This window comes from Clarias gariepinus, chromosome 1 (assembly GCF_024256425.1).
Source record: "Clarias gariepinus isolate MV-2021 ecotype Netherlands chromosome 1, CGAR_prim_01v2, whole genome shotgun sequence".
Taxonomy (NCBI): Eukaryota; Metazoa; Chordata; class Actinopteri; order Siluriformes; family Clariidae; genus Clarias; species Clarias gariepinus.
The window spans coordinates 30,551,516-30,573,041 of record NC_071100.1 but is presented as its reverse complement, the minus strand read 5'-3'; the positions used below and the strand labels follow the sequence as shown (position 1 = coordinate 30,573,041).

The 21,526-nt window shown below is 37.9% G+C and overlaps 1 protein-coding gene across 4 annotated transcripts; it reads left to right on the top strand.

Annotated features, from left to right (window-relative positions):
- Positions 1-784: 784 nt before the first annotated feature.
- Positions 785-19,806, top strand: phka1a (phosphorylase kinase, alpha 1a (muscle)). 4 transcript variants are annotated; one of them, XM_053496767.1, is made up of 34 exons: positions 785-1,090; positions 1,179-1,288; positions 2,509-2,667; positions 3,446-3,493; positions 3,721-3,889; positions 4,456-4,538; positions 4,651-4,731; positions 5,677-5,775; positions 6,306-6,452; positions 6,541-6,594; positions 6,713-6,835; positions 7,883-7,978; positions 8,071-8,178; positions 8,277-8,355; positions 8,462-8,596; positions 8,691-8,800; positions 8,948-9,092; positions 10,579-10,657; positions 10,750-10,919; positions 12,414-12,584; positions 12,674-12,762; positions 12,850-12,995; positions 13,340-13,493; positions 13,604-13,683; positions 13,820-13,898; positions 14,006-14,135; positions 14,229-14,330; positions 15,294-15,400; positions 15,549-15,587; positions 16,272-16,316; positions 16,528-16,686; positions 17,852-17,905; positions 18,289-18,489; positions 18,684-19,806. In XM_053496767.1, the coding sequence occupies exons 2-34, from the start codon at positions 1,211-1,213 to the stop codon at positions 18,855-18,857; spliced, it is 3,693 nt and encodes a 1,230-aa protein (XP_053352742.1). In that variant the 5' UTR covers positions 785-1,090; positions 1,179-1,210; the 3' UTR covers positions 18,858-19,806. The 4 variants fall into 4 exon arrangements, with proteins under 4 accessions (XP_053352742.1, XP_053352751.1, XP_053352768.1 ...); XM_053496776.1 differs by having other exon boundaries at positions 785-1,288; positions 15,297-15,400; XM_053496793.1 differs by lacking the exon at positions 15,549-15,587 and having other exon boundaries at positions 785-1,288; positions 15,297-15,400.
- The last annotated feature ends 1,720 nt before the right edge of the window (positions 19,807-21,526 follow it).

The following is a 21,526-nucleotide window of genomic DNA, read 5'->3' as shown; positions in this document are numbered from 1 at the left end:
GGACATTTCACTGGTGGGAGGATATTGGTGGGGACACACCCCCTCCCTCCACCCTAAATCTACGCCCCTGCTGTAACATGATAAGATGTATAGAAGATGAATGAATGAATGAGATTAAAGAGAGTGCAGCGCCTCCAATTCGGAATCCTGTTGAAGACATTGCGTTGTGTGTGCTGCCACCTAGTGGCAAAAAGTGATACAAATTTAGTGAAAAAACAAATCCAAGGTAAAGGTCAGCCTTTCACTTTATCTCTGCAACAGCTAAAAACAAATTTGACACCATACTATTTTGTTACTATTTTAAACACAAAAAGCAGTTTTCTACACAGCAGTATGTACATTGCCCTGGACCAGTGCACAAAGACACTTTGTTCCATGCATATTTGCACACCATCTTTCTTACAAAATTTCTTAAATGCTCTTGTACAGTACAGTATATTTCAATTTGTACAGTATATTTCTATTTTTCATGTACAGCATATTTCTATTTTTTTTCCTAGTTTAATTTAATTTTTTCTATTTAATTTTTCTATCTTATTTCTTTTATTCATATTTATTTCTATTATAAGCTTTCATTCTCTTTTAGGGTCACTGGCAGTCGTATAAGCATTTCACTACATTTCGTACTGTGTATGACTGTGTATGTGACAAATAAAATTTGAATTTGAATTTGAATTGTCTGGTTCTCTGGCTGTTCGGATTATTAAAAGTAGTCTCTTCCGTTTTGTGTGAAGCGAAGCCCATAGTTGGCGCTCTTGTTCAGGTTTTTGGTATGCATGCGAGGTGTTCACACTTCACTGCTCTTCTCCTGCTTCAAAGCTAGCTATCAAAATACAAGCCTGATTATTTAATTCACATGTTAGCTTTTGGTTTCATACGCAGCAGTAGGGCAGTTTTTAAGCTCATTTCAATTGCACTTTAAATGTGTACACTTTAACTCTACTCTTCCGGAACACCGCACCTAGCGTGTTTGTTTACTTTAAAGTGTTACTTTGTAGCCGCGGACGGTCTCACATCAAAGGCTGAAACTGCTACAAGTAAATAGTTACAGTGTAACGATATTTGGCAGCTCTGCATTAATGCACTACCGGTTCGTAGACCCTACTTTGGATATGTGCAGTCTGTAGATTTACGGGAACTCGACTGAACTACATTTGCGGTTCGTAAACTTTTTAAAGGATGAAACTCGGGGACTGAAGGAGCAGCGAAAATGAGGAGTCGCAGTAATTCAGGAGTCAAACTCGACAACTATGCTCGGATAATTCAACAAACTATCCTTCGGCATCAGGTGCGTACATATATGGAAACGAGCTGAATGAAGTGGATGATTCAGAATGTTATCTTCGACCATGTTCACTTGTTTAAAGAGCACACACACAATGTGGGATAACGTGTGATATTTGTCCTACTTGTTCCTTGTCATCAGTGTGACTTGAGACTATCAGTTCCTCTCTAGTTAAAATTCGAAGCAGGCTTTGTTTTTAATACCAGAACTGGTTGTGTTTAGCATCATAACACACAAACTACAGTAACTGGCCCAGTATCATTTACAGTTCAGATCTGATCTGGCTAGTGTTATATGTGCTTCAAATATGTATAGTATCCACACTCTATTTCAATTTTCAGCTCTTTCCTAACTAGAACATTGTGCACTTGCTGAACTGTTTCCTGGCATTGCAATTCATACATATCATCTTGCAGAGTTCTGTGAAAGTCGCATACACAGAAAGACTATGAATACATTTTGTCCAGTGCATGCTGTAATGTTCAGTCGGTTCAGTTACATTCTTTTCTTTCCTGCATTTAACTTTTTTTCCCCCACAATCAAAGTAATCCGTTATACGAGGGGTGTTCAAGTCAAGACTCGTGACCTTTGATTGTGCAGAATAGCAGAACATGAGAGTAAAAACTCCTTTATTTCTCTATATAATTCCCATCTATACTGATGCACTTTTCAGTTTTCACTACCTCTTGGATACTATCAAGGTAGAAAGTTTTCTCAATATGCCGGAGCTATGATTAGACCGCCTGCTTCATGCCCTAAAAGCTGGCCTCCCAGGAACTCCTTTAATGGCATTTAATTAGAACTGTACGGGGGATGTGGCAATGACTCCCAGCCGAGTTCCTTGAACGTGCGAGTAGTGTTCACAAACAATTTTGTGTGAAGTTCCCACAGACAGATCTGTCACTTACGCAGTTTGGTCACAGGTTACCTGGCAACTTTAAAAGGGGGCTGTACTTTTAAAGAAGTGTGTGAATTACGATTTTGGCCAAGGTGGCTTAGAGCCCAATACAGTTGTTTTCATGAACCTTCAGGGAGTGCAATGGGAATGCCTGATCCTTAAAACATTTGCTGCATTCAAATTATTTATAGTGACAATTGATTGTATAGCGCCATGCTTTGTTGATCAACAAGCTTTTAAAATATATACACTGACTAGTCATTAATCTTGTGTATCTTGCAAATGTCTCTTTTTGTCTACTTTTAATTGTTTGAATGATGTAAAGGATCCAGTGACTGGTCTTCTTCCTGCGAGTGAGGAACAGCCCGATGCCTGGGTCAGGGATAACGTCTACAGCATCATCTCAGTGTGGGCTCTGAGTCTAGCTTACAGGAAGAATGCAGACCGAGATGAGGACAAGGCCAAAGCTTACGAGCTAGAGCAGGTAGAGGACTTGAAGGATTTGACCCTGGAAAAATGATCTGTTCAGGAATTCAGTCAGGTGTGCAAAGTGTGGTGCATTATACAGATTATAAACCCAGTTACACTTTTCAGACCTGAGTTATACCTGAATGGGAAACATGATTAAGCGTAATATGTCAAAAGGGTGCAAAATAAATGAATGCATGGTAACCTAGTCAATAGTTGAAATTAGTGGAGGGTGGGGAATAGGAAATCTGTTTATATTATCTGTTTATAATATTAATCTGCATCTTATATTAATCTCCCAAATGTCTATGGGCAATACATTTTTAAAAATAGTATTTTTTACTTAAAAACACTTTTTCTGTATGATTGGCATTTTCATGCTTATGATAAGTTATTCTCTTATCATAAGCATTTTTAAGGATGTGTTTGGGGGGGAAAAAAAGAATCATACATTTTGTTAGGTATTTTGCTACAACTTATCTTTGTATGGAGTCTTTTGGCACACAGTAAAGAATGACCTTTGAATTTTTTTTCTAATGTGACCTACTCAAGTAAACCAAGCTGTCCTTATTGTATATACTCAAGAGATGTGTGACTAGCTATTTATGTGTATACTTGGTATGTGTGGACTGGAAAAGCTTTTGCAGTGTCAGATTACCATCTAAGGGTGAGATGAAAAGGTCAGAGCATGGTCTGTGCATTTGTTTCTTTTTGTTACCATTTGTAATTAATCTATAGTTTGTCTCTTTCTCTCCCTTACACTTACATTAACCTTATTTTTTTCCTCTATGTAGAGTGTTGTGAAGCTTATGCGAGGCCTACTTCAGTGCATTATGCGGCAGGTATTTTAGCACTCTTTCTGCTTTCTTACCTTTTCCAGTCATGAAACATACTGACATAAGATTTGTGTACATACCAATCCTTAAAGAGCCCCAGGCCGTCATGTTATTTTATTTCCCAATGGTACACTTTAGGCATACCTCAGTCACATCTGTCCTCTCTTTGTCCTGTACAGCTGAATTTACGATCCAAAGGGTCTGTGTGACTGACTTTTGCTTTTGATCCTCAGCTGGACAAAGTGGAAAAATTCAAGTACAGCAAGAGCACCATGGACTGCCTCCATGCCAAGTACAACACCTGCACTTGTGCCACAGTGGTGGGCGATACTGAGTGGGGCCACTTACAGATGGACGCCACCTCGCTCTTCCTGCTTTTTCTAGCGCAGATGACGGCCTCTGGTATGCCGTGCAATGCATCTTTACCAAAACATACCTGATTGTTCTTAAGCTTTAAATGTCCGAACCAGTGTTTGTTCATAGGCCTCCTAGTGATATTTTTTTCCATTGGTGTGAGATGCTGCCCATCAGTTCCAACTTAAAATAGTAAATTGGTGTAAGAGTCTGCTATTGTCAAAGTTTTAAAATAAAACACTAATAAGAATGCAAAATTGTCGAAGCAAACAGAACAAACTAAATTTCAGGGGATCACTATTTATTTACTACTATTTCTATATTAATCTAATACCATTCTTTCTTTTCCTTTAATTCAGTTGCTTTTGGTTAGCATTAGCCATTTGGATGTTGGCTAGGTGCATCATGACTGACAGCCTCCCCAAAAAGTTTGAAAAATAGTTTATACATAAATGTGTCTAAGGTTTTCAAATTTGGTATAACAGATTATAATTAATTATCTGATTTATTTGCATATTTAAAATCATGTTGGATATGAACTTAGCTCAAATAAATCCAGCCTTGGGTGTTTGAAACTGCATCCAGATTATCTCTTGTGATTTGGGCATCTGTAGGTTTGCACATTGTATACACTCAGGACGAAGTGGATGTGATCCAGAATCTGATGTTTTATGTTGAAGCTGCATACAAAGTTGCAGTAAGTCTCTCTAAATAACTAGAATTACAGTATGTGTTTTACATGTGTGTGTGCTGTAGGTAGGTAATTTTTCATTATGTGACTCCAGCTTTAATAAATCTTTTCTGGCCAGGATTTTGGAATGTGGGAGAGAGGAGACAAGACTAATCAGGGCATCCCTGAGCTCAATGCAAGCTCTGTCGGCATGGCCAAAGTAAGTTGGTTTTGTATACAACGTTGGATGTTTTTTGAGTATAACAGACTAAACATGTGCTGATCAGAAATTTTAGTAGGACAGTATTATTAAGTATATATAAAGTCTCAATAATGTATTTAAATATACAAAAGATCTGTTATGTCTTGTGGCCATGTCTTATTTACGCTACACACTCACATGCACATTCCCACCAACAAACTTTAGATCACTGCTTCTGAGCAGCTGAGAATGCCGCTGAGGTTAATGACGCTTTCACTGGTGTGCTCGACCTATTATGAACTCAGCAGGTCAGCTCTGCCAAACTCCTTTCACCCGTCTCCCACGAAGTCCAGCCAACTCCTAGGGCAGTTCCTCTGTTTTAATGCAATGCAACAGTGAAATCATTATTCTCATTTGATAGAAAAAAATACTATTGATTCTGTTTTATTAACCCGGAACTCTGAAGTAGAAAGGCTCTGTGAAAAGTTTAATTTAGTGCCTAACATGCACTGTGTTAACATGCACAGTGGATTTAAATGTTGTGTTTCTGTTATGGCCTGTACGGTGGTGTAGTGGTTAGCACTGTCGCCTTGCACCTCCAGGGTCTGGGTTAGATTCCCGGCCAGGCTCAATTCCCATATCTGTGTGCCTGAAGTTTGCATGTTTTCCCCGTGCTTGGTGGGTTTCCTTCGGGTATTCCAGTTTCCTCCCACAGTCCAAAGGTTAGGCTAATTGACGTTTCCAAATTACCTGTAATGTGTGTATGTGTGGGTGCCCTGCGATGGATTGGCACCCTGTCCAGAGTGTACCCTGCCTCATGCCCTAAGCCTCCTGGGATAGGCTCCAGGTCCCTGTGACCCTGAATACAGAATAAAGTGGTATAGAAGATGAGATGAAGAGGAGTTTTTTGTTATAAACCTTGAGTTTAAATGCAATGTATGAATGGATGCTTTGTTGCTGTAGGCAGCACTGGAGGCACTGGATGATCTGAACCTATTTGGGGCTAAAGGAGGGCCAAGTTCAGTGGTCCATACTCTGCCGGACGACATCCAGCACTGTCAGGTGAAGTCAAAATAAATGAATTCTAAATCTTCATTACATCATTGCCTTAATGCAACTATTGCCTACAATATTGCCTATTGCCCATAAATTGATAGATTAAGCATGGCCAAGGCTATGAATCCACTAATCTATTAATTTGAATAGTACTTGATGTACAAGTATGCCTAATCTGAAAAAATAATCAAATCACACCTTAAACACAAATAAGGAATGATATAAACTGATCTCACTTGCAACTGAAATTAAAGAGTCTGTTTTACCCACTGCAATTGACACTTTTTTTTCGGTTAAAATAAACACTTTCTTTGGTTATGATTACTGAGCTCTCTATATAAACCTACTTGATGGAGGTTTTTTGCTTAGGGACTATCAACCATAATGCAAACACATTTTCGGTATCTCTCATTTTTACTCAGTGTGTTGTGTTTTTTTGTGCGTATTTTTAACTGGGAATAACCTGAATATGGTTTGAATATACTGCAGTATACATGTACAAATAATTTGACTTTAGATACTGTCCTTTTGTCCAGTCCATTCTTAACTCCATGTTGCCCAGAGCATCCACATCGAAAGAAGTAGATGCTGGCGTTCTTGCTATTATCTCATATCCGGCCTTCGCAGTGGAGGACATGGAGTTAGTCAACATCACCAAGGAGGAAATCATTTCCAAACTACAGGTTGGATTTTAAGTCATTTAAGAATACACATTATGGTAACATTTTGAATGTGAATGCCTTTTTTAACTGTGTTTTTTGTGTTCTGTAGGGGAGATATGGTTGCTGTCGGTTTCTTAGAGATGGTCATAAAACTCCTAAAGAGGTTGGATATTAGGAATTTCGCATCACGTGTACCTGATATATATTGTAGATATACAGTGTAATGGTTGGTATTATCATATCATCATTTCCCGTTCAGTATATCTTCTCTGTGTGCACAGGATCCCACTAGGTTGTATTATGAATCTGCTGAGCTGAAACTGTTTGAGAACATTGAATGTGAATGGCCTCTCTTCTGGACCTACCTCATCCTTGATGGCATCTTTCTAAACAGCCAAGAGCAGGTGAAAACCCAATATTTTAGAAAAGTTAAATAGTAATGTTGCAAAATATTTTTGATATAAACTGCTGTCCATAATCAAGAGAAAATTAGATATAAATAAGGACTGTGTCAATGCTCTATCACGTATTCTTAAACTTTATCTCACTGAGAGGGGTTTGGTCATACACAACCATACACAGTATGATTATGCAGTGAAATGCTTGCATGACTGTTTGTGACCTTCAAAAGAAAAAAGGGAAGTAAGGAGGCATAAATTCTAATAGGAAAAAATATATATATATATTAAATACACAAACTATGTATGTACTATGTTTTGTTACAATTAAATAAAATAGAAGCAAATAAAGTAGAAATATGTAGAAGTATGTGAAAATGTAAAACTATAAAAAGTAAGAACTACTGTATATAAATAAACCGTAATAAGTATGGAATGTGTAATGTGCAGACAGCAGCAGGACAGTGTGGTCATTAAGTGAGAAATAGAATGATGCGCCATGGTGATATTATCCATCTTTAAAGTGCAGTAGTGCAAAAGTTTTCTATGCAAACATAGAATTTTAAAACATGAGCCAGAAAGTGCAACCTACGATTGGCCAATGTCACTGTAACTGACATGAGAGTGTAAATAAGACATAACTCCCACTCAGACAGCATGGCCTGTTTTGCTCTCTTTGGCTCCTGGCCACAGATGGCTGTGACACACTTAGGACATGACTTTACAATCACCAGGTGATGAGACAACTTGTATTAGGCTCCACTTAGGAGACCCTGTTGTTGAGATTTGTATTCTGCTCTGGATCATGTTTTCTCACACCTACTTAAAACATGCTGATAGATAAATACACTGAATTGCCACTACAGTAGGTGTAAGTGAGGTGTAAGCCTGTGTTCATGGTGGTGTGTGATGGACTGGCATGCTGTCCAGGGTGTATTCCGACCTTGCGCCTAGTGTTTTTGTTATAGTCTTTGAATCCCTGATTAGGACAGAGTGGTTAGGAAAGATAAATGGAGGGAAAAGATTCTGATTTGTTAAACTGACTTTTATCAGGTGCAGGAGTACAGAGAGGCACTGGATGGTATACTAATCAAACAGAAGGACGGGATACGTCTGCTACCCGAACTCTACAGTGTCCCTCCTGATCGGGTATGGTTCATTTAATTGAAATTTTACTACAACAGCAGTAAAACATTTATGGAAACTTGGCTGGATTTGAGAATCGAACAATAATCTTCTAGGTAGATGAAGAGTATATGAATCCTCACTCCGTAGCGAGGATCCCTATGGGAAAGTGCCCTCTGAAGTGGGGCCAGTCACTGTACATACTGGGAAGTCTTTTGGCAGAGGTGATGGCACACTTCCACATCTTTAAAAAAAAAGGCCTCAATATATGAATTGCATTATTAAAATCATGTTCTTCTAAAATAAAAATAAAAACCCTCAGGGCTTTCTGGCTCCCGGAGAGATAGACCCACTCAACCGAAGATTCTCCACCATTCCCAAGCCTGATGTTGTTGTTCAAGGCAAGTTCCATTTTTATACAAATGATATCAGCTGCAATAGATTAAAAATTTCTTATAACGCTCTAAGCCCTGGAATTTATGTGTATTTGTACTTGGTCTTGTGTAGTGTGCATTCTGGCAGAGAATGATGAGATTAAGGAATTGCTCCTGAAGAATGGGATATCAGTAGATGCAGTCACAGACATCCACCCCATCAGAGTGCAACCTTCACGAGTTCTAAGTCACATTTACGCTCGACTAGGTAGGAGCCATGTACTACTCTTAAAAAATGTCCCAACAGATCAGACTGCTAGAAATGATTTATTTGGCTAATTGTTTCTTTTTTTATCTTAAAGGACGTAACCAGAGGCTTGGGCTTACTGGCAGGCCGTATCGCAGGATTGGTGTGTTGGGGACCTCAAAGCTGTACATCATCCGCAACACTATCTTCACCTTTACACCTCAGGTACTGGACCAGAGAACACATTTTAAATATGGATATTATTTGTAAATTGCATGAAAAAGAGTGCAATGCAGTTATATTTCTAGTCAGTGTATTTCCTTTCATTCTTAAATTTTCCCATTTATTTTTTATTCTCTTTTCTTCTGGTAGTTTATTGATCACCAGCAGTTTTACTTGGCTCTTGATAGCAGGATGATTGTGGAAATGCTGCGTACTGACCTTTCCTACTTGTCCTCTCGCTGGAGAATGACCGGCCGGCCTACTGTCACCTTCCCTGTCTCCCAGACCATGCTGAGTGAGTGGGACTGATGTTCATGTTATTCTATGCCACAGCAATAAAGGGGTTATTATGCATTTAAAATTTGGGTAAGCTTATTTATGATGCAGCTCATAATGGTCTGTCGGTTGGATCATGGAAATTGGTTAAGTAGTCAATCACTACCTAATGCATGCAGAGGTGGTTGGAGTAGCCAAAAATTGTAATTAAGTAAAAATAGCTGTAATTCAAAATAATATTACTAAAGTAAAAGTAGTCCTCCAAAATATTTACTCAAGTAAAAGTAAAAAAAGTATTAGGTAAAAAGACTACTCAAGTACATAATTATGTAAGCAGCAAAATGATAAAATAATGTACACATTCTGACATTTCCAAATAAAAAAAATAAAATGGATAAATAAGACTAAATATCTTTACAACATAGCAAATTAAGGAACAGAAAACAAATTTTCCTAATCTCACTTTTTTCAACATAAAGCTTCTGAATCAAATACCTACTCACTCACTCATCTTCTATACCGCTTTATCCGGTATTCAGGGTCGCGGGAGCCTATCCCAGGAGGCTTAGAGCACAAGGCAGGGTACACCCTGGACAGGATGCCAATCCATTGCAGGGCACACACACATACACACACTCATCCACACACTACGGGCAATTTGGGAATGCCAATTAGTCTAAATAGCTGCATATCTTTGGACTGTGGGAGGAAGCAAATACCTACTGTAGGTAACATGTATGTTTGAACAGTGTAAATTATTTTCAGTTTAAGCTATACTGTATATTCAGTTGCCCTCCAAATGGCTCAGCAGAAAGAAAATAACATTAGAACATGTACAAGAGGTCTCACTGTACCATAAACTGATGCAAGAAACGTATATTTTTTTGCCTCTAGCTTATTTGACAATTATATATGTTAACATTGCAACATTAAATAAAACAGCTAAACTAACCGCGAAATGTTTCCTTCGCTGTCTATCACGTCATGTGTGTGTGGTCATGTGACTACATTTGGTTATTGTTATCGCAACTGATTAGTCAAACGGAGTCATGTAATTATTGTCTACCACAGTCATGTGGTAGATCCACTGGCGAAGTGTAGCGCTTCTTCTTCACAAATCTACTTAAGTAAAAGTAAAAAGTATGGTGCAGTAAAACTACTCAGTGAAGTAATTTTTTTTTATGTAAATGTAATGGAGTAAATATAACTTGTTACTACCCACCCTTGAATGCAGGGTAACATTTTCTAGAATGAGACAGTCTGTCTGCAATCGAGATACTGTGGATCGCTTAATCCTGCCGCATCATGTCCAATCATACAATATTATGATACTTGTAGGTTGAATAGGTCTGTCTTTTCTAAATTATGTGTAAATTAAAAAAAAAAAAAATCCAACTATAATGAAAGGCAATTAAAAATAAAACTGTCCAGCTTAAAGATTTTAAAGAGGCACAACCACAAGGAGAGACATGGTTCCTCATGAAGTGATGTAACTTTATTTTCAGCTGAGAACCACACAGACCTGGACCCTGTAGTATTGGCCACTCTGAAGAAACTTCAGGATGGCTATTATGGAGGAGCAAGGTCAGAGCCAAGCATCAGTATGAGACATGTAATTAACCATTCCTTTGTCAAGTTTTAGGCAGATATTTAATTTCACCTCTCTGTTTTTTTAGGATACAGACGGGAAAGTTGTCAGAGTTCTTGACCACATCCTGCTTTGCTCATCTAAGCTTCCTGGATAGTGGTAAACCTCGCTCCAGCAGTCTGAGCTGGGGTGAGGATGAGGATGAAGAGTACAGCTTTCATAGTGAAGGCACTGTGCATGATCTCAGCATTAGTGATGGTAAGGAGGAACAGCCACAAGAAACATTACCATCAGCATAAAAACCATGTTATTATTTCCCTAAAATATTTATTATAATTTAAAATCATTGGAAGGAGAAAAATTCTAAATCTTTTCTTTTTATAACATGCTGCCCAGTTCCTGCTTGCACCAATTGATATTTGCTATTTACATATTCACCAGTTGCTATGAATCCACAAATACTGATGAGCCTTGGGATATTGTAGGGTTAGATTGTGGCTTAAAAGGGTGACCCACCGCGGTCAGCAGTTTGCCAGCATGGGCGTCTATTTTAAAATCCTGTTGAAATTTTTTTTGAGGTAGTGCTAAAGCTATTTATGACCCATTGGTCTGATGCAGGTCCACTGTACAGTATAAACCATGTGATCATGTGTGGCCTTCTGTAGGCAATTGTAGGCATCTGTAGAAGCGTTGTGTCATGTGATGGCAAGGAATTTTAAGCACCTTCTATCCAATTTGGTTTTCTTGTTCTTTTACTTCCTTCCATCTCTCTTGGATTGTTGACTACATACCATCCAATAGTGCAACTTAAATAGACTGTCCTGCAATCATGTAAATTGGTAAAAAGCTGAGCCATTTTGCTCCTATCAATCTGAAATGGATTAAAAGTAATAAAATCAGTATAGTAAATAAATGTAAGAACTTAAATATAGTTACGTCTGTGTGCCCATTGGTTGCTTCAAAAGTAGACACATTTCAACATTTGGCTGTTGAATTATCTTTAAGATATCTAGCCTATAACAGAAACTTCGCAGAAGGTAGCCTGTAGTCATGATTATACAGTACAATGTCTTCATATACAAACATGATTTCACTCTCTATTATATTATCATATATTCTTCACAAAAAGAGCACATTTCAAGACCTTTGCAGAAGTCAGAGGTTATTTTTTTTATCAACCAATAACATTCCTTGAATTGCTGCATCACCCTTAAAGATAAAGGCTTTTGTACTTTCCTTACTCAGAGTTGCTCTGAGAAGTTTTCTAAACCGCTTTTAGTCTAGGACTCCCAGCTAGAACTTTTTAGCTAAGATAGGAGCTCTCTGAGAGAATTCCAAGAAGCTTTGTGAATACAGGATGTTCAACTCTTGTAGGCATCTGTCGAAACTCTATTTGCTCACCATCTCTCAACCATATCTTAAATTAAAAGAGGCTCTAATTGCTTCTTTATTAGCTAATGATATCCAAGCGTGTTGGAGAGCCGGCTAGTTATGTTCCTCTGTATGCTTCTAGTGGTTTGTTTGCTGCATCAACTAATGTGAAGCTGGTTTTTGGATGATTTTTGAGTTTGTTTCAATGTATTGATTCATTGTTAGAGATGAACTAAAATGAATGTTTTTATTTGTGGATATATATTTTTGGATACTATGTAGGTATTTAAGTAGTTCCTTTACTTTATTTCTTTAGACCTTTTTGTTCATATTTATCCAACTTCCAAGCAAACACATCATCAGACACTTTTCTCCTTGCAGATGGAGATGATCTTGCACAGTATTTGGATCAGCTTTTGGCCACAGCAGTGCCTCGGCGGGTGATGAAAGCAGAGGACAATGTCAGCGGGCTCTGCCGCTTCAGGGCTGCAGCCAATCAAACAAGAGAGATGGTGTCTTTAGTCAACAAGGCTAAAGATCTTCAACTACATAGTGAGCATCGCTACTGCTTATTGTGTTCCCCCTGCAGTTTGCCTATGCGTTTCATCCATGTTGTTTTTTTGATGCTTTTATTATTACAGATGTGCAAATGTATTTGCCCACCAAGCTCTTCCGATCCCCTCAACCGTCTCTTAACTTAAAAGACTCCTCTAGATCAGAACCAAGCCCGGTATATGCACAACCATTTATGCATATACACACGAAAGATGAAAAAGTAAAAAATCTTTTTTGCTGTAGCTAATTATTTCTACTTTAGGCCCCACAGGTGTTTGTGTCATCAGATTTCAACCTGCCCCGTGGTGCTGATGGAACTGTAGATTACATGGCTCTGGTTCAGCTGCTTAAGGATACACAGGGTCTCCAAGACCAGGCAGACATCCTATACATCCTCTTTAAAGACAAGTCAGCTTTCACCTTTATATTTGTTTATATATATATATATAGGCATTATCATCTAATGTGTAGCTTAGAATATCTTTAATAGTTTGTTTGCTTGACAATTAAATGTCTAATATGTCTATGTTGGTAACATGCTATTCATTTATAATATCAAAAGTTTGGTTGTGCAGTTATCCTCAAGGTTTTAACTCAGTTTGTGTTAAGTACACAAGGGGTTTCACTTCACCCATAATGTGAGGCTACAAACATAATGCAAAATGTGTACAATGTAAAACAATGTTTTGGCCTGTCTTTACTGTTTCGTAGTAATTTATGCTCCTAAGTGTGACTATTGTGTGTTATTTTAGAGGGATGGATTGGGATACACAGCTTCATGGTAAAGGTACTACAGTGCACCGTCTGCTGCTGGAGCTGTATGAAAAGGCAGGAGACCTGCGCTGCTGGGGCCTCATCCGTATGATCTCCGGCATGCTACGCAAAAAGGTGGAGGAGCTTGACTGGGTAAGTTGGCAGTCTTAGAGCTTTGAGATTATTATTCTCGATAATTTAGCTTTGGTTTAAGGTGTTTTACAGAATACGCCTAATGATGAGGTGTGTGTTTGTGTTTGTAGGCTTGTTCTGATTTGCTAGCTCATCAAAAGCACTTAACAGTAGGTTTACCTCCCGAACCAAGAGAAAAGACCATTACTGCGTGAGTTGTGACATGGACACTCTTGACAATTTGTTTTAGTTCAAAATGTTTTAGTTAATTTAATTAAAATGTTAGAATTTCAACATCGTGTCTACAACTGCAGCTACAATACTGTCTGATTTGTGTCTTGGTGCAGGCCAATGCCACCTGACCTGCTGGTTAAACTTATAGATGAGGCCAGTGAGAACAACATAACAATCTCAATCCTCACTCAGGTTTGAATGCACTCTTGACTCTCAAACATCAGGAATCTTCATATAAAATAATATAATTTGTCATTTTTTTGTGTGAAAAGAATGAAATCTCTGTGTGTGTTTGACAGGAGATTATGGTGTACCTGGCGATGAACATCAGGACACAGCCAGGTCTGTTCAGTGAGATGTTTAGGCTGAGGATCGGCCTCATCATTCAGGTCATGGCAACTGAACTGGCCCAGTCTCTTAACTGTTCAGGTACTACAGACATAGTTCCAAACAAAATGACATCTTTTCTGTATTAAATCAATGGATTGATTAATGACTTTATGTACTGTATCTCTATTCCAGATGAGGAAGCCACAGAAAGTCTGATGAGTTTGAGCCCTTCTGAGATGAAGAATCTTTTACATCACATCCTCAGTGGCAAAGAGTTTGGGGTGCAGAGGCATGGTCAGTTACTTATGTTTTGCAAAATGTAGATTGCTCAATTGTCTTATTGTTTACCAGTTTTATTTCTGAGTCTGTGATCAATGTCAGATTTTTCTCTGTAAATAACAGAATGTTAATCTTTTTTGTAATTTTAGTTTTTATTTAACTACACATTTAAAGTTTGGGGGCAGTGGTGGCTCAAGCGGTTGAGGGCCTGTAATGCTTGATTAGCCGTTCAGAGGGTTGGGAGTTGCCTGGTGGCTACTGTTGGGCACTTGGGCAAGGCCCTTAACCATATAGTGATATATAATACCCAGGCACTAAAATACAGGGGTATACCCTCAGTGCCAGTCCCAAGCCTGGGAAAATGGGTGGGCTGCAGCAAAAAGGGAATCCGGGAAAACACTCATGCCAATAAAATGCAGATTGATTGATACGATGTGGTGACCCGAGAAAGAGAAAAAAGTTCACGTTTAAAGGTCAGGTTTAAGGTTCTTGAAAATGACATCAGATGAATGAGTATGCAAATAGATTTTTTAGATTTACATGGTCAAAGGTATACAGTAGGTCCAATTTACAGCTGGGCAATATGAAGGAGTAATATCAATATTGGGGAAAATTATTTCATGCTACATGTAAAACATTGTAGATATTGTAGGTATTCTTGGTGTTTCAGTTTTCAGATATACTGAACATTAAAAATCTAAACACAAAGAAATTGCGCATGCTCAAAGTCTTCTTCTCCGTGTATAGTGCATCTCTATGGCAGAATTACAGCGCCCCATACTGGTCTGGCATATATACTACACCGTTTACAGTGGTTTCGTGTATACGCAGATATTTCTTGAGACGACGCCGTGTTTACGAAAAAAAAGGATCGAATAGGGAACGCACAGGCTTCGTGTGGACGAACCCTCAGCCTTCAGCACACTTCATTAATTACCAAGTTGTTTACGGTGTTTTACCATGTTTTTTTCTGTTTAGTAGATACGGGTGTGAGTCCTGGCATCTCCATACATGAAGTTGGCCATGTGGGTGCCACCAAAAGTGAGCGTGCTGGCATCAGCAAACTGAAGAGTGATATGAAGCTGGTTAGTAATTACTTAGCAACCAGTACAGTGCCACATCCCTTTTGTTGTATTGCCTCAGACAGCAGCACTGGTATAGGGAACTTTAACTTCTCACTCAACTGTCCTCTGTTGTGGGAGCGGTAAGAACAAACTGTGTTTTCGTTTTCAGCTGGAAGACAGGAGATTATCTTGGGCTACTCAGAGTAAGGTGAATCATGCCATGCTTCAGTCTGGCTCACTTTGAAGCAATCAGAAAAATTTCAGACTTGCTGTAATAACTAACGCTTAAAGGGATCTCTGTATACAAAATAGTAGTCCAGTGATACCTCGGCATACGAATTTAATCCATTCCGGAGGTGAGTTCTTAAGGTGAAAATTTGTATTGCGAAACGTATTTTCCCAGAAGAAAATGCATTTCATAAATCAGCCGTAAGTAAATATCCGTACCAGCCACCAAAAAATATTACCAATATTACCAATTTTTTACACTATGATTAAATTTTTTGCTTATAAAAACAATCAAAACATTTAGACAGGACTGTACACACACCGGACGCGCACACGACTGGCTCGGTTGCTCGTTTGCTGAAAATGCTTCGTATACCGAGACAAATTTCTTGCAAAATTTTAGTTCTTCGCCAGGTGGGGCTTTTGTATGCTGAAGTACCACTGTATACAATTTATAAATAATATGCTGACAGAATCACCACCTCGCAATGGGTAAAAAAGAAGCTACTGTGATCAGTGATTGGTTTTCTCCTGGCTAGCATGCATGTTAGTGTGATTAATGTGTGGTCTGTGTGAAAATGTTCAGAACAGCTTTTTCCAGCAGAATTGTACTGGAAATCCTTAACTTTACACTGTTTTCTGTTTTTTGATTCTCCCTCTGTAGACCTTCTTAGGACAGTCCTTTGATACTGACACCACAGAGTGTGTTGTAAGTCTTGGTTTGTTTTTGTTTCCTCTGTTTTATTCAAAATTCTTCATTGTTAGTTTTTTTTTTAATGAAGCCACTAGTTAACTAAAAATACCCTGAATGCATTGCCCTTGTTGCTATTATTTATTTATAACTTCCTTTTTAAGTGTGTTCGATAATAACAGCGATAATAACATGTACTGTATGTACTCACTTATGTGACTGCTACAAGCACCGTCTCTCTTCGTTGGAGTCATTTGATGGCTCTGTGAGTGCTCCTGTTGCGCTCGATAGCCGTCAGGGCCAGTGGCTTCGCAGGAGGAGGCTGGATGGAGCCCTCAACAGAGTTCCAGTAGGATTTTATCAGAAAGTCTGGAAGATTCTGCAGAAGGTTAGCAGCATTCCAAACACATTTGCTATGTTTACATTTGCAGAGATTTTGGCCAGTATGTATGAATTCATTGCAGTTCCAAACAAAATGTTTATGTGAGTCTTTAACTGAATCATCTGTACACAACCTACAAGTTATATATAATTTAAAGTAATGCACATAAGGAGAGCAAGGTTTAGCATTAATGAGAAACGCACCCGTTCAGGCAGTGCATTGAGCATTTTAATTGCTCTGCATTTGTTTGTATTTAATTTCTTTCATCTTAACAGAACCCAATCCATGTATAATTATTGAATGCACAGTGAAAAAAGAAGTGTTTGTGGCCACAACAAGGTTGCTCAACATTTTATAGTTGGCCAACATTCAGAAACCATGATATTTAGACACAGAACATTTTATTGACACATTGTCCATCAGTTAAATACTGTTACTTACTTAATTATTGTTAACAACATTAAAGGCGTGCGGTAGTGTAGTGGTTAGCACTGTTGCCTTGCATCTCTATGGTCTAGGTTCGATTCCCACCTTAAAGTCTGTGTGCATGGAGTGCGCGGTAGCATGTTTTTCCCGTGCTTGGTGGGTTTTCTCCGTCTACTCCAGTTTCCTCCCACAGTTCAAGAGTATATGCAGATTAGCCTAATTCACTGAAAGAGAGATTGGTAGGAATTAAGGAGACAATCGGGGTTTCTGTATTAAAATGGTAATAACTACAAAATAGTTTTTTTTATGAAGTTTTTTTCCACTCCATGTATATTCTGATTCTTTACTGAATGTCCTATGCTGAGCCAACTTTTAAGTGTTTAATATACAGTTCATTTCTCATCTGTCTCAAAATGACAACTTTATCTAAGTACATCCAACTTCGCAATTATTTACAAAATATTAAAATCTGTGACAAACATTTTTTATTTTCAGCTGTTTTAGTGTAGATTCATGACTGTCATTGAACATGCATTGGTTCCAGTAGTGAAAATGTAAATCTAAATATTATCCTTCACATTGTATTGTATTGCTGATTAAATGTTTACCATGGTACGGCTTTCTGTACAATTTGACAGCCATATAAATAGACACTGTATTTTCAGCAAGTACTTTATAATTATAGAACTATAAAAAGATTAAATATATGCAACCCTCTCCCTCTCTCTCTTCCTCTTTCTGATAGTGTCATGGGCTGTCTATTGAAGGCTTTGTTCTCCCATCGTCCACTACAAGAGAGGTTTGACATTAGCCTAACCTGTTTTTTTTGTGATTATTGTATTAAATTAGGCCGTATGTGTGTGTGGGTTTATTTCACAAAGATCTAAACAGAAGTCAGAAGCCCATGTCCCATCAGGCTAGTGTGAAAACCAATTCATTCACATATGCATAAAAAATGACGTTTAAGTCAGGGCTCTTCAAACAGGCCTGAATGGCTAGTATCTAGCACAATTTTGTGATTTCTCTCCTGAAACTCAGCTGATCTAATAAGAAGTTAATTGTTAGTTTCAGTGTTGGTGAATTACAAACTGTGCTGGACACTGACTCTCCATGACTGGGTTTGAACAGCCCTGAATCGAGTTTTATTGCTAACAAGGAAATCTTTTTATTCTGCCTCTTTAGATGACACCAGGTGAGATTAAGTTTGCTGTGCATGTGGAAACAGTCCTGAACCGAGTGCCTCAGCCTGAGTACAGGCAGCTGCTGGTGGAGGCGATCCTGGTGCTCACCATGCTGGCTGATGTTGATATTCAAAGCTTTGGCAGCATCATCCATGTGGAGAAGATTGTCCACATCGCAAATGACATGTTCTATCAGGACCAGGTACAAGTGTGTGTATGTGCATGTGTGTTTGTAAATGTAAAGCAAGGCGTAATGTCTGGGAAATCTGGGTGTGTGGCAAAAAGGTGTAATTTTCATTCCAGATTAAGAGCTAAGTATGTATTTATACCTTCATCAACAACAATGTAAAATCCTGATTTATTTAAAAATGTAACCATTCTCCTTTTTTATTACAGAAAGCTCTTAATGCTGAAGAGAACATTTTAGAAAGAGACACAGCCACAGGCATCTGTCGGCTCCTGTACGATAGCGCACCCAGTGGCCGCTTTGGCACGATGACGTACCTCACAAAGGCAGTGGCTACCTACGTACAGGACTTTCTGCCCAGTGGTTCATGTGCTTTGCAGTGATGTACTTTCATTAAAGTAAAGATACAGTAGCATGGTTTTAAAGATGGTTAAAATGATTTGTATCATTTTAGGTCATTGTACATATTTAAGACAGGAACTATGATGGGGAAGAGGGAAGTTATTAGTTTTCATAGCCATTGTAAGTGACTGCAAAGTTTCTCTTTGAGTGTATTTAACAGTGTGTAAACATTTGGTCATTTTATCATGGACCGTTTGTTTATGGTACATAACATAATATACCATATTTGAATGAGGTTGATTGCATGAAAGTACAGTTGTTAGTACAGCAGCTTTTTCTTACAGACAAGAGCAGAGTTCTGCCTTTTCTTTTTTCATTTTTAAGACAACAGTTTCAAATCATCTCATGTCACCCAACGGTCTAACTGAAGTTTAGCCATCAGAAAAGCATTAAGAAAAAGACAATTTTTTTTGCAGCATGTTTACTTGTTATCAACATTTGTATTGTAATTCAAAGATTATGGTGATATTTACTAGTTAAAACATTATTTAATTTTTTCAGCCTCATCAGCAAAATAATTTCTTTTAAATGCCAATATTTTTCACATGTTGAACATAATATGGAAATTATTACATAGTTTGTGAATCTAAAATAGGTTTTCAGATGTGGTAAAATAAATAAGTAGATGTATTGTGAACTTTAAACTGCTACTACTACGAACTACTTGTTTTACAATAATTTATTTGCATGACAGGTAGTTACAGAGAAAATGAACAGATTTTTTACAAGAAGATCTTGTTTATTGAAATAATTAGTAAATAAACGCTCATATTGCACTATTTGTTCAATAGCAGAGGAAGATTACTCAAGTTTTCCTGTGATATTGCTGTTTGCAGTTATAACCTTTTCATCATTATGTAAGACCAGAAACACACTGTAATGAACAGAAATAATTATAATAATAATAAAAAAAAGAGAATGTTTTCGTACTGTGTTTGTGATGACCTGAGGTACTGTAAGCTACTATTTATTGCTGTTACTTAGTTTTAGAAAGCAGACACAAGTGTCTAAAAATGCCTTTGATCAAATGATTTCTACCGATAATTAGCTTTTAAATGAAATTACCTGGACATGGTTTAGTAATGTACATTAAAAAGGCAGTCTAATAAAGTCTGGGGTAAATGCTATCAAATGTCTAAAGAAATTGCCAACTAAACACGATTTTTGAAAGTTTTTGGAAACTTAAGCTTTCAACTTTTTGTGGTGCTCCTTGCCATTCATTATGATCTTCGTCATCCTTAAAAAATTAGAAGAGTGCTTGCAGTGATGAAAGTTACATATGTCTACATGATTCTTAAAAAAGGAAGTATTTTCAAGATTTGCCTTCCCTAATCATGTAGCAGGTGTTTTGAAATCAGACGTTGAGACAGTGATGAAACAGAGTAATATTTTTAAAGTACTTTTACCACTGTAAAATGGTAAACAGGGCACTTATACTTTCGCTGTGAGTAATATTTTACCCAGGGTATCTCTACTTTTATTGAAGAACAGGATTTGTGCACTTTGCTCACATCTACTTTAACCTCACATAACAAGGCAGAGACTGATGCTGGTAATCAAATAGGTTTTACATTTTAAATATTAAATAACTCTTTCAGTCCATAAGCTATAATAAATTTGGTAAAAATGTATTTCCTTAAGTACTAAATAAAGTACTTTTTGGGGAAAACTACTTTTAAAATGAGATTTTCTCATAATACAAATTTATTCAGGTTGAGATACGTGTGCAAATGGCAACCTGTAGTTTATAGATCTACACTGTAAAAAAAAAATCACATTTATGCCATGACAGTTTTCACCTTGGAAAATTTAAGCAGTTATTTTAAAAACTGGAAAATATTGCCTTTTGGTCACTGAGGTTAGAATGAAAGTTGAACATGGCATTTACAGTAGTGTAATAGAATTTTACAGGTTTTTTTTAGACACAATTTACCAAGTCTCTGAAAATACCCCACTAAGATAGCAACATGTGCGTGTGTGTGTGTAGTTGCACGGCTGGAGGCTCCTGGAAGACTCAGGTGTCAGTGCCACGCGTTTAATGTAAACAGATACGGCATGATGGATTTGCCAGGAGAGTGGAGATGAGAAAAACAGACAGGGACGAGTGGCGAAGTAGCAAGCAGACAAGAAAATGTGAGAAAGACGTAAGTGTAACTTTGCGTTTGTGTGTGTGTGTGTGTGCCAGGGAATGGGGATGGCTTTATGTCAAATGGATGAAGTAATGAAGGAGGTACTGGTGTGTGTTTAAACTGAGTTACAGGTCAGAGAGACTAATTGAGTAGAGGGAAGATCTTGGTCAGCAAGTTGCTTCAGGTCAGCAAGATGACCAACAAATGCATTATGAGAGAGTGTGCAAGTGATATAGCCCATTAATATGAGAAGCAGAGCTGATGAAACATGCTTGGTCTGTATGCTTCTTGCTTGATTGTAAATGCTCTGTAGAACAGGCTAAGCTCTAAGAGCTTGCTGATGAGTGCTAAATACTGCTAAATTTTCCTGACTGCACAATAGTATAACAAAATTTTATAATCTTTTTGCCATTTCTACGTAACTGTGTGTCATGGCATTGTTACCTGAGAAAGTGTAGCATAAGGGATGATGTTACAGTTGTAAGTATTGGGCTGCCCTTTTATAGTGATTTGAGCTCTTT